This window comes from Gossypium arboreum, chromosome 1 (assembly GCF_025698485.1).
Source record: "Gossypium arboreum isolate Shixiya-1 chromosome 1, ASM2569848v2, whole genome shotgun sequence".
NCBI classification, from domain to species: domain Eukaryota; kingdom Viridiplantae; phylum Streptophyta; class Magnoliopsida; order Malvales; family Malvaceae; genus Gossypium; species Gossypium arboreum.
Genome location: NC_069070.1, coordinates 103,408,858 through 103,425,119, shown reverse-complemented (window position 1 = coordinate 103,425,119; position 16,262 = coordinate 103,408,858). Strand labels below are relative to the sequence as shown.

At 33.3% G+C, this 16,262-nt stretch overlaps 1 protein-coding gene and 1 non-coding gene across 3 annotated transcripts in view; both read right to left on the bottom strand.

The window, feature by feature from the left end:
• Positions 1–11,455, bottom strand: part of LOC108482575 (nuclear-pore anchor) — a 30,704-nt gene extending 19,249 nt beyond the window's left edge. For both annotated transcript variants that reach the window (XM_017785705.2, XM_053029841.1), the window contains exons 1-19: positions 10,939–11,455; positions 10,670–10,816; positions 10,469–10,567; positions 10,221–10,349; positions 10,046–10,138; positions 9,870–9,935; positions 8,858–8,947; positions 8,687–8,764; positions 8,332–8,441; positions 7,574–7,694; positions 7,396–7,488; positions 4,393–4,441; positions 4,014–4,117; positions 3,856–3,924; positions 2,961–3,098; positions 2,734–2,838; positions 2,212–2,325; positions 2,028–2,106; positions 948–991 (exon numbers count right to left, since the gene is read on the bottom strand). In XM_017785705.2, coding sequence (XP_017641194.1) covers positions 948–991; positions 2,028–2,106; positions 2,212–2,325; positions 2,734–2,838; positions 2,961–3,098; positions 3,856–3,924; positions 4,014–4,117; positions 4,393–4,441; positions 7,396–7,488; positions 7,574–7,694; positions 8,332–8,441; positions 8,687–8,764; positions 8,858–8,947; positions 9,870–9,935; positions 10,046–10,138; positions 10,221–10,349; positions 10,469–10,567; positions 10,670–10,816; positions 10,939–11,244 — 2,034 coding nt within the window. In that variant the 5' untranslated portion in view covers positions 11,245–11,455. The remainder of the gene's footprint in view (positions 1–947; positions 992–2,027; positions 2,107–2,211; positions 2,326–2,733; positions 2,839–2,960; positions 3,099–3,855; positions 3,925–4,013; positions 4,118–4,392; positions 4,442–7,395; positions 7,489–7,573; positions 7,695–8,331; positions 8,442–8,686; positions 8,765–8,857; positions 8,948–9,869; positions 9,936–10,045; positions 10,139–10,220; positions 10,350–10,468; positions 10,568–10,669; positions 10,817–10,938) is intronic.
• Positions 11,456–15,826: 4,371 nt separating this feature from the next.
• LOC128282297 (small nucleolar RNA R71) lies at positions 15,827–15,933 on the bottom strand. Its single transcript, XR_008272518.1, has one exon. It is a non-coding gene; the product is annotated as a small nucleolar RNA R71 (small nucleolar RNA).
• Between the last annotated feature and the right edge of the window lie 329 nt (positions 15,934–16,262).

Genomic DNA, 16,262 nt, shown 5'->3' with positions numbered 1-16,262 from the left:
CCCAAGGAAGCATGGACAGAGACACCAGTATGACACAACAAATGTAATGACACATTTGTTACAAATTGGGATACAACATTACAAGGATATGCAGATTAAAAAACGGAAAAGACAAAATTAAAAATCCCCATGTTCGTATTTAGAATTTTATTATTCAAAAATAAAAATAATCAGATCTATTTTAAAATGTACATAAAATTTACTTTTAGCAGTATTTTGTCATGTATCAAGGCAATTTTATAGTTGTATTGGATTATGAATTAATTTCACCCAATGATCTTACACTCAAAAGTTGTTACCTAATAAATGGTAAGACCAGCCAATCAAAAACCCATTTCACCAAACTCATGTAATTACCAAATTCCATCCACTTTATAAGCATTGTCTTCATAGGCTGAAATTTCTAGTCACCCACCCAACCACCCATCCTCTCTCTTTGTGAATCCTCAACCCATCCTTTTTCTCATCTATTTCCTCTCCCAAAAATATCACCCAGGATTCCCCCCACCCAAAACAATTTCTGTCCCCTTAATCCTCAGCTTTGATTTGTCTGAAAGCCCAAATTTCCTTTTGTTAGTTTGTATTTCCTGGTTAGATCTCTGGTCGGACCAGATTAGGGCCAGGTCAGATTCAGGCGTGACCTGTGTATCGCATCAGCACAGTATATGGTTGCCCAAGCCGGCCCAACTTGCAATATGGGCCTCAAACTATTCCCAAACCCACCCATGTTTATAAATGACTAATCCAACTAGTTTAGGCACACCATATTGTTTTAAAACTTTAAAAGTGTATATAATATTTAATAATTCTATATATTTTATTAACATTTTAAACATGGACAACTTAAAATATTTTTTAATGTTCACATTATGGTATTATGTATTTCATGTTCATGTAATATAAATTACAAAAATATAAAAACAAATACAATGGTATAAGATTGATACCTGGGAACCTTCAAGAAGAAGCAACAGATCCCTCCTTCCAGTATCTGAAATAATTGATTTAATTCTAAATATTAATTTATAAAAAAAAATGAAAAAGGGAAGCATTTGCCTAAAGAAAAGTAGTGCAAATCAAAAAGAACGCAAAACAGAAATAAAACAAAAAATGAAAATTATATCATTAGGGATTTGCTTGGTACGAAAGATGGAAAAGAGTGAGGATAGAAAATTTGTCAACCTAATGGTTAAGCTACAAAGTTAGAAAGTCATTATGAATCTTGACCGTTTGATTAACAAATTTTCTAACTGCCCTCTATTCCATCCTCCATACCAAGCAAAGCTTAAGATCATCATACAAACAGAAATTTCAAAAAGAAGGAAACCAAGAGAAAAAGAAATTCTAATATGTATATAAATATACAAAATATGATAAAAACTAAGAAACCGCAAATGCTAAATAATAGACAAGTCAGGCTACTAAAAATGCAAGCAATCTGACACATTAGGTTATAATATAAGCAATCAAGTTTGCCCACAAAAAAGCACGTGCTTCCTTCAATTTTATTATTTCCCCACTGCTACAAGCCTAGCAATCAATTTAGGATAGTTACATGTTTAATCTATGGAATAGAAAAATAAATAAAACCACTGATGACCTGGCATTATTGGAGGTTATATTCTAGATTTAAATAAATGTAAATGTACCTTGTACAGATAGTCCTATAATATAACCCTAAAATGGAAAAAGATGAAAATTTTACAGCAGATTGCCATGTTAACTACCACAATGAGTTATACCCACAGAAGTTACCACAAACAAGTTCAAAGTCCCAAGTGTATAAATTGCCACACACCCCTTCTACAAGAGAATGCATTACCAAGGTTTTTTTATAACTTATGGTGAAGAAAAGATGAAAACTAACTACAATGGTTACCGAAACATGCCACTTATGTCTAATTACAGCAACACCCAAATTCAATTACTTAGTGGCTTTCCAAACACACCCCTAAAATGCGAGCTCCTGATCAAATGGTTGCCCGGCTATAGAAAAGAAAATATTACAAGATGGACAGAAACAAAACCTGGAGTGGCTTCTGCTGCAGGGGAATAAGACAGATGAAGCTTATGTTCCTCCTCATATAACTTTTTGTACATTGCAACCTATACATTACAGAAATGATGGGAAAACAAGGATTAACTAAGGAAAAACTGGATGCAAACTCAAGAAAAAAAGGATCAGAAAATAATAGGCCATAAAAGACTCACAGAGGTATGCAGTGATTCAATCATCCGCCCTTGCTCTTCAGCTCTTTGTAACACTACAGCAACTTTCGATGCCGCTTCATCAGTTTGTTTTTTCAGCTCCAACTCCAGTTTTTCCTGCAGTACCATATATTCAACCACACCTACTTGTCAAATAGTGCTTTTTATGTCTGTGAACCAAAGATGGAGAATCACTTTGGCTTTTCAGGGTTTTGGTATTCATGTAATTTTGGGTTCTAAATATGGCTTGTAAGTACAAAGATATTCAAGGTTTTGCTTAGGTTCTGGGTGATGGATATTTTTACTTTGAAACATTTGAGTATAGTTATTTTTCTATATCAATTCCTTCTTTCTCATTTCTCCCTAAATACTCTCTTTCTATACCTGTTTCCTTGCTTCACTCTAATTTCTTTTGTCTGTTTCTGATGTTCCCTATAAATTTCCATATTATCACTCTTTTCCCTACTTGTGTATTTCCACTAAACAAATCGATATTTCTACAGAATGATATAAAATTCTAGTTACCTTGAACTCCATCTCTTTACTTTCGATCTGATCAGAAAGATCATGCACAAGGCTCCTAAGTTGGACATTCTGCTCGACTAAGCCAGTTATATCCTTGAATGTCAACTATTAAACAAACGAACATATGTGAGATAAAGATCATTATATTGGAGGGTAAGAAAAGAGAGAAAGATATTCTAAAAAAAGGAGAAGTGAAATTCTAGCTAGAGTTTCAAGTTAATATTCACTTCTGATATAACTTTGTCAGCATTAGGCTCCAGACTCATATCAGCAGCAGCAACAGTTGCATCACCACCTGCAAAATCTTGCCCAAGAGACCCACAACGTAGTTGTATGTCACGGCACTCCTTAAGAAGAACCGTCACCTACAGCATTGTGATCCAGTTAGAATAGGTTAAGCGGATCGATGTTGGCATCCCTAGACCCTTCTCGACACAACTAAATGTCACATAAAATATATCGCATCTTTCATCATAGACATAATCCCAAACCAACTTCGTGCTTTGATTAGATAACAAAGTAGCACCCAATTTTAGACCCAAAGAATTCTGTCTACGTCAGAGACATCCAAGACTGAATACATACATCAAGAATGTATAAAAGTTTACAACACATCAAGTACATTATCATCCTGAAAATATATGGCCATTGTTTCAATCACTGGAACATAGTTTTTTTTATTAAAAAAAAAAAGATTAGAAGTAAAGATTGGGAACAAAAGATCAAGAAAGAAAAGAACAGAAAACAGAGGAAAACTAGAAGTAGTGGAAGGGCAGAGAAAAAAGTCAGGAGATAAAAGAGAGTAAAAAAAAAAAGGGAGAAACCTGTTATGTGCCTAACGGCAATGGAATAAGAGACTTGAATCCCCTATTTGAAAGTACAAGATATGGTCCTCCAAAGGACCATACCAGATAGGGGAAAATAAAAAGAGAGAATTAAAAAAAGGATGATTAGTTGTCAACTAAGTATAAAAAAAGGCCACTTTTCCCTTAAAGGGGAGGGAAAAAGAATATGAAAATGAGAGAATAAATCTTCATAGTTTATAATGTATATAATTTCCATCTCAAATGCTAAAAACAAATTTAACTGCGGCTTAAGCATCAAAATAAGGGCATCAGTTACCTGCTTTTGAAGATCAGCAATCTCCTTTTGAGCCAAGGAATTGTCTCGTTCATGCCTCCTCAAATCAACCTGAACAAATCCGCACACCATCCATAAAAAGACGAAAACAGCAACAAATTAAGGCATGTATTTCCTTTGAAGGGAAAATTTTCACATACCTTCAATTCCTGTATTGCTTTCTCTAGATTTGTGCGATCTGATGTGAAATTCTGCAATTTTTGGTTGATCACAGTGTATGCCTCAAGCAATCTCTCATGCTCAGCTGCACAAAAATCAAGCGTCAAGATCTAGAACCTGATGGGCATCATCCAATAATATCCAAGCTTTGATCAAGTAACTCAATTCCTCTATGAAAAAGAGACTTTAAAACTTTTATCATAGATAGGATGTTGCCAATACTTTCAGTCATTTGAAGACATACCAGATGCCCCCTTCAAATAGCACCAGACATTACAAGCAAGAAGTCCATTGAAGGACCAAGAAAAGTTCATCTATGAACTCACAAGTACTAATCATCAACCAAGAATAGCACTGTACCTCTTTCATCCATAATGACTACTGCTTTCTCTTCTATTTCGCGTAGCACCTGTAAAAACACCACAAAAAAAGTTCATAGATTTCTATTCAAAAGAAATTTGAAGCAAAATGAAAAAGAGAACACCCAAAAGTAAAGCTTATCCATCTTCAAAAAATTTCCAAACAAATAAATAAACATCTCACATCCTTAAAAAAGTGGAAGAGCAACTGTGTGGGAGGATAACTCAAGCCTAGCTAACATAACTGACTAAGACGAGGCATCTTTTTGAAGATTGATTTATCACAATATAGCCACACCAAGACCACCATCACAATCAATAGAGAACCCTGCATGACCTTTTAGATTTACTAATGGCTAGGCTTAAGAATGAAACTAAATAAGGAGAAAATTAAAGTCCTTTCTTGATGCAGTACTAAGAAATTTGCTATCGGTGGTGGATTTGATGAACAACCGCCACACACCACGAACTTGAATGCAAGTTAAGCCGAAAGAAATGGCTAAAAAACTAAAGCAAGAAAGTTACTGTTTGTAAAGCTCATATCGAAGGTGACTGCAATATAATGAAAATAAAGCAAGCTAAAAGTTTGAATTTCAAAATATGGGAAAGAAAAGATTAGGAAGAAACTTAAGTTGGCTTATCAAACAGTGGAATCAAAATTTTCATTCACTAAAACCAAAATAACAGGTCACTTAGGAGAAGACATCGAACTTAAACAACCTTCATACATACTAGTGTCGGCTCAAAAAGTCACTTCTGTTAGAGATCAATGGGAGTGAACTAGACATTAACCTTTAAGATGATCAACAGTAAGAATGACCTAACAGTTAGGATGGGTGGTCAAGGAGCCACCATACCTGCCAAGCCAAGCGGAGGGAGTCGTGACAAGGGAAAGCAGGCAACAAATTATGCAGAACAACAAGTTCTGGTTCCAATATTTTTCAAGCCAGGAGAAAGTGAAATTCAGTGGTTTAACTATGGTAGAATAGAAGATGACTCATGCTTGACCACAAAAACAAGTGGAACTTGCCTGATTTGTAGAAGTCATAGGGTAACAAAAAACTTATTATGATTATGATAAAAATAAGGGCTCTCAAATTTATACATGAAATTTGACTCAACATGCAATGTAATACACAAACTTTAATTTGATACAATAATACACATGAAACTTTGATTTGGATTCAATCATACACACGAAAATTTGATTTTGATTTTGATTCAATAAATTTTTATTTGAATTCAATTATACACATAAAAATTTGATTTTGGGGTCTGTCTATTTGGTGAAAAAAATTTTACAGAAAACGATTTCTGAAAGATGTATTGATTTTCTGAAAAACTGATATTTTTCAATGTTTGGATGTAAAATATTTTCTGTTGTTTGGTAAATTTTCCTAAAATCATTTTCCAAAAGTTATTTTGAGTGAAACATATACAATATTAACAAGAATTTTTTTATATAATTGATCTATAGAAAAGTTCGATTATTAATTAATAAAATTAATAAACATTGATTTGATATGATATTTTCTATAATAATATAAAAAATATTTAATTAGTAGGTATAAATTTTGTAGCATAACTAAAATAATCAAATGCATAAATTGAACAAAATTACTATAATCATACAGTTCACAGAAATATAATCCAACAACAATGTCCAAGTGCATACTACAGCTATATCGAAATTGTCCACAAGCACAATTTGTTCAATATACGAACAACATTAAAACAACAAAGTTAATCTTGGGTAAAACTTTGAAGCCAAATTTTATATATAAATTACATAATAAGGTAAATATTATATAATTAAAAGAAAATTGAATTTACCTTTAAAATTTGGATTCACAGCAAATCTCAATCCAATTTATAAATTAAAATTTTGATTTATTTTGCAAGTTCTTTTTTTCAAATTCGATTAGCAAATTTAATAGAAAGGTTATTTGTTTGATTTGTTATCATAAATTTAATTCAAGGTCAACTCATCAAAACTCAACACTGAGAAAATCTGCAATCATTTTTATTTTTTGTTCAATAAATAAAAAGGAAATATGATGAATTAATTGTAAAAAGGCAAGGAAAAGACTTAACAAAAAAAAAAAAAAAAAACCAGGCTGCCTAAAAGCACGAGGAGCTTTTGTAAAATGTTTTACCCTTACGTAAAGGGTAAAACATTTTACCAAGAAACAAGGCGAATTTGGGTTGACCTGTAAAACTTTTTACATTGACTAAATTTATTATCCGGAAACAAACAAAGACCCTTGATTCAATTGTACACAGAGAAAAGGTAAATGCATCCATTTATTTTCAAGTTGAATAAATATAACTATTTCTAAATGCATTACATAAATGTAAAATGGTTCTACACAATATTGGGGTTAGTCATGTATAGAATTGCACAAAAATCGAAATTCATGTATCACATTTCACATTGGTCCAATGTTCATGCATAGTTTTGAGACTTAACCCTAAAAATAATGAGGGGAACGCTGTTTACCAGCTCTAAGAGAGTCAAAAGTTTATCTAAGAGTATTGAAAAGTATAGAATGGGAAATTGGAGATGATAACTCTTTAACAACTCATTTAGCAAAGTGCATGACCAAGTTAATACTGGTGGCAGAGTAAAATGTCACTTGAAAATCACAATGCACTCAAAAGCTGCCTGCAGGCCTTCTGTTCTTTCTTGTCATCAAAGAATCAAGGTGGATACTGTTTCTAAACAAGTTCATCAACTTCAACCATGCAGCAAGATGCCAATGAAAATCTATTTACAAAGGAAGTTTAGAGCATACATCAGTATAGGAGATTTTTAGGTCAAGTGGGGCTAAAGCCACAAGTATTGGATTGTTGAGGAGTTAAAACCCTTCTAAAAATAGTAGAGATGGCAAAACCCTTTTAAAGGAATATCATTGTATACCAAAGCATCACCACGCAAAAAAGGATACAGCAAAAAAAGCAGAGTATCTTCAAAAAAACCCATAAAAGGTAAGGTACACAATACCCGTTGCAATATTGATTCAGATTCCTTCCTTCCCAATTGCTCATGTCGAAGAGCATCAACAGCCTCTTGATATTTTGCATACATTTTAGCCAGCTAGAGACCCAAAGAAAGACAAAATAAATAAAAATCAAAATAAAAGAAATAAAAGAGTGAAAAATTAAATATACAAGAAGCTCACGCTCCAGCCATCACGGAGAAGAGAAGCAGCAAGTGCCGTTCCAGAAACCCCAACTGGGATCTTTGGGACAAGCGCATGATTATCCTCAACCATGTTATTAGCATCATATGAACTAATCCATCTGAAGTTTAAGAGTACATTTGAATCAAGTAAACAACTGATATCAAATAAATTAAGAACAAGAATCATTAATTTAAGCCAAAAAGGCAACAATAAATTGAAGTGAATTCCAGCATCAGGTTGTATGTTCAAACAAATTACCATTTAGGCTAACAAAGATCACAACAGTCTTCAGTAGTTCATTTACAAACCCTGATAAAGAATAATATTTTATTCTGATTTAATTATTTATATTTGTCCATAATTGCACTCAGAAACCATAATCTCAAGCAAATTCCAGCAACTGGCTGTATGGTTCAAACAAAATTACCATTGAGGCTAACAAACATAGCAGCAGTCTTCCTTAGTTCATTCTTAAAACCCTGATAAATAGCTAATATTTATTCTGTTATATTAAATATATTTCTCTCCATTATTGCAGTCAAAAACCACGATTTACCCAATATTCATAACTTGAAGTAAATTCCTACCTTGCTCTCAAAAAAAATCCAACCATCTATGACCTCAATTTCCATACTCATGCAGTAGTAACTAGGAGTATTCACTGATTTAATGAAGTACACATGCATTGATACATCAATGCTCCTTAAAGTCTTCTTTTCACTGAAAAATAATAACAATAAAAAAAAAAAACATACGCTTCTGATGTAAAATTGCCAAGTGGAAGTAGATTCATCTCATTCGCTTTCCTACCAGCTTCGATTTCAGCTTTGCACTTCTCAAGCTCGTCTTTCAGATCCGCCATCTCCTATAAGTGTCAATACAGAAAAGGAATTTAGAACCAAGTGGGACAAAAAGTTTGATTTCCAAAGAAACCAAGTATTTCCTCTCAGACGAAAGGAAAACATTGATGGCTAAATACCGGTTCATGAGCAAAAAGCCATAAATATGCATCGGAAATAGCGAAGAGAAGATATTTTTATGGATCAAGAAAAAGATTGTTGCTTAAGACAGATATATAAATCACCAGAATACAACAAAAAAGTACCATACCTTTTCAACCTGTTTCTTGGCAGATGCTTCCTTCTCAAGCCTATCTTTGTAATCATCTTGAACTTGACCAAGGTGCATCTGTTTTGCAATAACAATAAACAATAAACTAACAAAAAGAACAACACAATCCTATATATGAAAATTTATATACTAAATTCACTAAAATCTTACTTCTAAAGCTTTTATAGCTCCCTCAAGCTCCCCAGCCTTTTTGGACCATTCCTCTGAACTTTCCTTATATAACTCAACAAGCTTATTTGCCTACAGAGCATTGTAACATAGGAATAAGCAAATTAGTGCCAATAGAGACTACAAAAGAGAAAACGTTATAGACATATCCTTATAATATTTATAAAGCAAAATACATAGTGAGCAATCATCCTGTCCTTTACAAAAATCAAAGAATAAGAGAGCAAAAAGAAATAAAACTCTAAAGAAAGATTAACCAGCTGAAGTCATTTAATTGACTTGACTATAGTTAAAATAGAACTTGACTTATTAAAAACCTCATAATAACATATGAATTGCACCAAAGGTTGAACTCATAATTAAACAGTTGAAAGGATAGGTAAGCATTATCTCATATGGGAGTCATCCCCATGAATTGCTAACAGCTGATTACCCAAAACAGCTTTAACTTCCCTTCTAGACCAATTACATACAATAAAACTGGAATCCAGTAGCAGCTACTGGTACCTTGGCCATAGGGCCACACTCTAAACAGAATGAAACTAGAAACGTTTATGCACTAGTAAATAACTATCTTACCAAAATCTAAGTTCATAACCACACTAGCAAAGACAAGTTGTCCATATCATGATAAAATATCACATTAGAGAATAAACTAATTAAATACCCTTGGAAAAACAAAATTGCTAATCCTCAACAGTTTGTCAAGTTCATTTAGAGAAAGGACTCATGCAATTACCCACGGGAAAAACAATGTGGCACATTCTTCCACAGTGTGTCAAGTCCATTCACAAAGTAATCCTATTTAGGTATCAATTTTAACATAACGAAGAATGGAGACATAAGACACTGCATCTCCAAAAATTGCAAGTAACTAAAACCAAACAGAAATGTAGAGATGGAATTGTAGCTATTTTCAAGGGTCTCTCCATTTTCAATAATAATTTGTTCCAGGCGGTTTAAATACAAGAAATATAAATCTTGTGGCACTCACAATTGATAGTTCATCAGAGAACCTCTCCTCATTGGATGTAGCAACCTCTTTCGATGAGCACAATTCCTTCAAAAATTAAAAGAAAACAATGACTCAGGATTGTTGTCAGCTGATACTAGAATATAACAGTAATAACAATTTTAGAAGGCAAATAAAGAAAATTTAGTATAAAAAACCTCCTGTAGAGATGTCAGCTTAGTTTCTAGTTCCTTTGTTCTTTCCTTCTGCCAATTTAAGGAGCTGGAGCATTCATTGTATTGCTTCTCGACCTGAAAGAATTAAAAGAACAACTAAGTAGAAAGATGAAGGGCATAATTTTTTTTGCGAACGATGTTTCATAGAAAAAATTACATCAGCAAGCCTAGTAGACATATCAGCTTCAAGTTCAGCATGTGTTCTACGAATCTGAGTAAGATTGTCAACTTTGGCAGTCAACTCCTCGTTAAGCCAAGCATTGTGCCTCTCGATAAGCTCCTTTTCCTGTTCACATCCAAATTTTATTTTTCTTTTCCCCTCAAATCAAAGAGAAAGGAAAAAGACACCCTTGAATGCATATAACTTGAAAAAGAAAAGCCTAATGGAAATTTTCTTGGAAAAACCTGAGAAAGACGTGTGCAAGTAGCCTGTACTCGAACCAACTCAGCCTCGGTTTCACTTAATCGAGCCTCTTTGTGGGCAGAGTTGTCGGTCAAGTTAACCTTTGATATTGTTATCGAAATCATAAAAGCCAGCCATTAGTTTTCTAGCAAAAGTTAATTGATGTACAGATGCAAAAGTTTCAAATAAAAATAGAAATTTACAATCTTATCAAGATAGGCCTTAATAGTAGCGTTCTTATCAGCAATCTCCGAATCTTTCTGTTCAATCATCTCAAGCAACTGCCTCTTCGACTTATGTAGCTCCGACACCTCCGTCGTTAACCTCTCAATCTCTCCATCTTTTCCAATCTAATAAAATTTACAGTTTATTTGCTTCATCAAATATATTTGTAGAGAAGTAAAAGGAGGGAAAAATCCATTTATAACTGATAAAAAAATATAACACTTGTAACTAGCAACTAAATTCTTACGGTTTGGATTTGGAGTTGATGCTTCTGAGCCTGAGCCTGGGCGAGGTCGGCGTGTCTCTCATCCAGAGAAGATTGAAGCTGTGCGTTTTGAGACTGGAGGTCCGACAACTCCCCAGAGATGGAGAGGAACTTCTGCTCTAGAAGTGAGCAGGTTTGCTCAGCAGTGATGGCGGCGGCATCGGCCTTGGCCTTCGCCGTCTCCAGCTCTCCGTATAGCTCCCTTATGAAGGCATCGGCCCTCTCCGCCACCGCTGCGGCATCATTGGAGAGCCGCGACAGCTCATCGTCGGAGATGAAGAGGGGCATGTAGGGGGATTTTGAGGTGATTACTGGTGCGAATGGGTGACGAGAGAAATCTTGTTGTGATGTTTTAATAGAAAGAAGAAGAAATTGAGAGTCTATTGTGAATTAAGGGAACCCTATATCTGTCTCCTCATTCCCGTCTTTTCTGTTTATATAGTACACTGGTTCCTAATATATGAAAGAAGACATCTTTTGAAATTTTAGAAATGTCGTATAAATTTTTAATTCATATTTTATTTATTTTGTTATAAATTATAAGAATCTCATTTATACGACTTCTAATTAGTGGTTAGCATGGCACGGGTCACCCGGCCCGGCTCAACCCGAAAGTCCGCCTAAAATGTGAGATATTTAATTTTTTAAATATTATTTTCTTATTATTTTTCATATTTTACTATTATTTTACTATTATATTACTATTATTTTATTGGTATTATTTGAATATTGTATAAAACTTTAATTTTGCTATTATTTTATTGATATTTTGATGTTTTTAATATTTTTGATGTATTATATATATTTTACAATTATATAAAAATAATATAAAAATTAATATAAATGGGGCAAGGTTGAACCGGTTTTAGTATTTTTATTCAGGTCGAGCTTAAGTAAAATTTTAGACTCATTTTTTGGGTCAGGCCCAAGCCCAGCAATTGTGCCTGGATTTTTAGCCGAGCCCATCCTGGCCCTGACCCATGCTCACCTCTACTTCTAATTCATTCTTTTTTATAAATAAACTAGTATCAAATTAAAAGTAAAATATACTTCAAATTGATAAATCCATCAAGTGATTGGTTTGTTGGTCCAATCAATTTATATAAATTTATTAAAAAAATTATAAAAATATTTAAAAAATAGCTCAATCGATTTGTATAGTTCAAAGATCAATCATTCTAATGTCACTTTTTAAACTAGTACATTAATATTGTCGATCCAACTGGTCCAATCAATTAATTTGATATTATTCAAACAACCATGACTCTAAATCTCAATATATTTAAAAAAAATAGTTCAACCGGTTTGTACCTGTTTGAAGCTCAACCGCTCTAATGCCTCTTTCCAGACTAGTACATAGCATTGCTAATACAATTGGTCCAACCAATTAGTCCGATCCGATTCAAAAATCCATGACTCTAAACCTCTATACATTTCGTACATTTAGAATTTAGTCTCCCTACTTTAATTTTTAAGAATTCAATCCATCTACTTTTCATGTTTAAAAATCCACTTTTTAATCATATATAACCACCTAACATTTTAACCGAAAAGTTAACGATATTAACTATATAAAGTAATTAATAAGACTATAAAATATAGAGACCAAATTTTGAAATAAATTAAAATCTAGAAAAATCAAAATTGAAATTTAATCATTTTTATATAATTATAAAAATAAATAAATAAATAAACAACTTAGTGCATATGTGCTCTTTTTAATATAATGCCTAGAACTATTCATAGCCCTCCTAACCCTTAAATAAAAAGATAATACGTTTTAGCGCACTCAAATCCGCATTCTCCTATACTGATAAAAATATTAATACCAATCGAGCTAACTCAATCCAAAATAAATGTAATTTTAAGGGACTTAAAATGTAAGGCGCAAATTCTATAATTAAATAGTAGATGAAAGTGACTTTTCTTACTAAAATTGAGGATAAACATTTGACCTATAAACATGAAACAATTATAATTTTAAAATAATAATTAATAACAAGGTGAAAGAGAAAACAAATCCATGTGGTTTTTTTTCTTTTTTTTTACCATGAATCTAGTGCAAATGACAACATGATTGGTGAAATGGCTGGAGACATGTTTTTTTTTATTGCTTTTGTTAAGTCATTATAGAGAATTGTTGGGATCTAGTGTCTATATGTATTGGTGTTTTTTGAATAAATTAGTTTAATAAAATATTCATTAGTTTTATTATTATCTTTGTATATTGTCTTCAACAATTTTTGCAAGCAAAGCAAAATGAAAGTAAATATTGACTCATTGATTATCTAACATTTAACTAATACAAAGTGGTACTACGTGATCATATCATAGTATGGAAAGACAACTTATATTAGTAAATAATCTAAACACGTCCTTAGTCTAATAAGATTTGAGCAAATCAACTGAATAACTAATATGTCATTTATGAAGTCCAATTGAGGAGATACTATAACACCACAAAATTCTCAAAGCAAAAAAAAAAGTGTTATTTGAGGAAAAAATATAACACCTCATACCCGACTCGATCATGGGGTCCGAGTTATGTAATGTCACATCCGTTGCCAGAGCAACTACGATCAACTATATTCACATTCCATCAATAAACTTTCAAATACAAGCACTATATGCATAAAACACGTTATATAAACATTTCTAGGTCTAATATGAGCTTACAAAAGCTTAATACCATCCTGAGGGCGAATAAGAACTAAACTATAAAGTTTTCAAAATATCTCAAGTAGGTGTCGCGACTTTTAGAGCTTAGTGTCGCGACTTTGAAGATACTGATAAACCGTAATTTATACATATTTTTATCCCATGCTTAGCACATTTATGGATGATTTCTCCTTAGATTTGGTGAATTCGATGCTCCTATTCCTTTAATTTCATGTTTTATACTTAGGTGAACATAAGAGAATAAAAAGAGCGAGAAACGGGCCGAAAATGGAGAAAATGGACCAACATGAGAAATCAACACAGCCTAGACTTCCTCACACGGGTAGTCACACGGCCGTGTCTATTTGGCAAAATCGAAGCACGACTTACACAAGTAGGCCACATGCCGGTGCCTATTTAACAGCCTTGACCATGGTCTGAAGCAATTGCACACGGGCGTGTCCCTGACGAGCCCAAGTATAGTCCTATTCGGAAAAGACCACTTTTAAGGGCTTTTAGGCATTCTAAAGCCTATTTAAACACATGAGTAGGCACTAGAAAAGACACACAGAGTAGGAGGCAAGGAATTACTCAAAGAAAGCCGATTGATCCATCTGAGGAGTCGGATCCATCGTCAAGACTAAAGATCTCCCTTCAATTTCCTTCAGGAGTTTTGGGTTTTCTTTATGTTTTGTTATCTTCATTCTTTTGAGATGTTTTTTTTCATAGTTATGAACTAAAACCCCTAAATACCTAAGGGGAATGAAACTTAAGACGGATCTTGTTATTATTATCTGAATTGTATGATAAATATTTGATTTGTTCTTAATTATGTGTTCTTAATTCTTGTTTTAAAATTTGAGGATATTGATTCAAGTTTATGCGCTTATTCAGAAGAGCAAAAGTCTCTGTCTAAAAGTAAATTTGTCATAATTAAGCGGAGTTGATTGCACGCCTAGAGATAGGGTGACAAGATTTTTCCAGATTAGGGTGAAACCTAATAAGGGAGTCCATAGATCGAGTTAATGCAACACTAGGGTGTTAATTAGAAAGAGATTTCAATTAATCAGCCTAGGGTTAGACGTTATTAGTCTTAAGAGAGATAATAATATAACTTAGGGATTTCTACGGATCAAGTCAAATGAATAAATTGTCTGATTCAGAGTCAAATAACAAGTGAAATCTAGGTGGATTTTTCCTTGGGTATTGTCTTCATCAATCGAGTTTTCCCAAAAGCTTTTCCCCAATTTTTTCTCTGTGCACACTTAGTTTAATTAATTAATTTAGATAAACAAATCCCTTAATTTTTAGGCTAGATAATAAAAAGAAAGTAATTACTAGTACTCTTGGTTCCTTTGGGTTCAACAATCCGGTCTTGCTAAAGCTATACTATTGTTCGGTAGGTACACTTGCCTTCATCGTGAAAATAGTTAGTTTCAAGAGCGATTAATTATAAATTTTTAAAACCTGTCATGAATATTACGTATCAAGTTTTTGGCGCAGTTGCCAGGGAACTAAGATATTAGGAACATTCGATTTTTATTACTTTAGCCATATTTACTTGTAGTGCAATCTATTTTTAGTTTAATTTCACTTTTCTAACTTTTATTTTATTTTCTTCTAATGGGTTTTTCTAGTTTATGACCAGAAGAAACCCGTCAGGACCATTACTTTTCGATAGTGAGATCGATCGCACAGTTCGCAAAAACCAAAGAGAAATAAGGCGAACCTTAAGATACACAAAGGAAGAGCAAGAGGACGATGCTCACACCACAACCGAAGAGATAGCTGAAAACCAGGAAAATCTGCTACCTCCTGCGATTGCTGCTAATCAGAATCCTGCTCTATGTATTATGTATAATTATGCTAAACCTTCTTTAACAAGAACTGAATCAAGCATAGTTAGGCCTGCTGTTGCTGAAAATAATTTTGAACTGAAACCTAACACAATTCAAATGATACAGCAATTTGTTTAGTTTGATGGTTTGAGGACGAGGATCCCAACGTTCACTTGGTGAACTTTCTGGAGTTTTGCGATACATTTAAAATCAATGATGTTTCTGATGATGCCATTTGTCTTCGGGTATTTCCCTTTTCATTAAGGAACAAAGCTAAACAGTGGTTGAACTCGTTACCACGAGGGTCAATCACTACTTGGGAACAAATGACCGAAAAGTTTTTGTTAAAATATTTTCCTCCGGCTAAAACAGTTAAATTACGTAATAATATTTCTTCTTTTGTGCAGATAGATTTAGAAACACTCTACGATGCATGGGAGAGATACAATGACCTTTTGAGAAGATGCCCTCACCATGGGTTACCACTGTGGCTACAGGTTCAAACATTTCACAATAACCTGAATCCTTCGACTAGACAAATGATTGACGTAGCTGCTGTATAACTATCAATAATAAGACACCTGATAATGCTTATGAATTTATAGAAGAAATGTCACTGAATAATTATCAGTGGAAAGTCATGAGGACAAAGCCAACGAAAATAGCCAGCGTTTTTAACGTCGATTCGGTCACCATGCTCTCTAATCAGGTAGAACTTTTGAATAGAAAAATTGATGATTTTTTTTGTTCTTCACAGGTTCACCCAGTAATGCAGTGCGAAGTAAGTGGAGGTGGATCAAGTAATTCAGA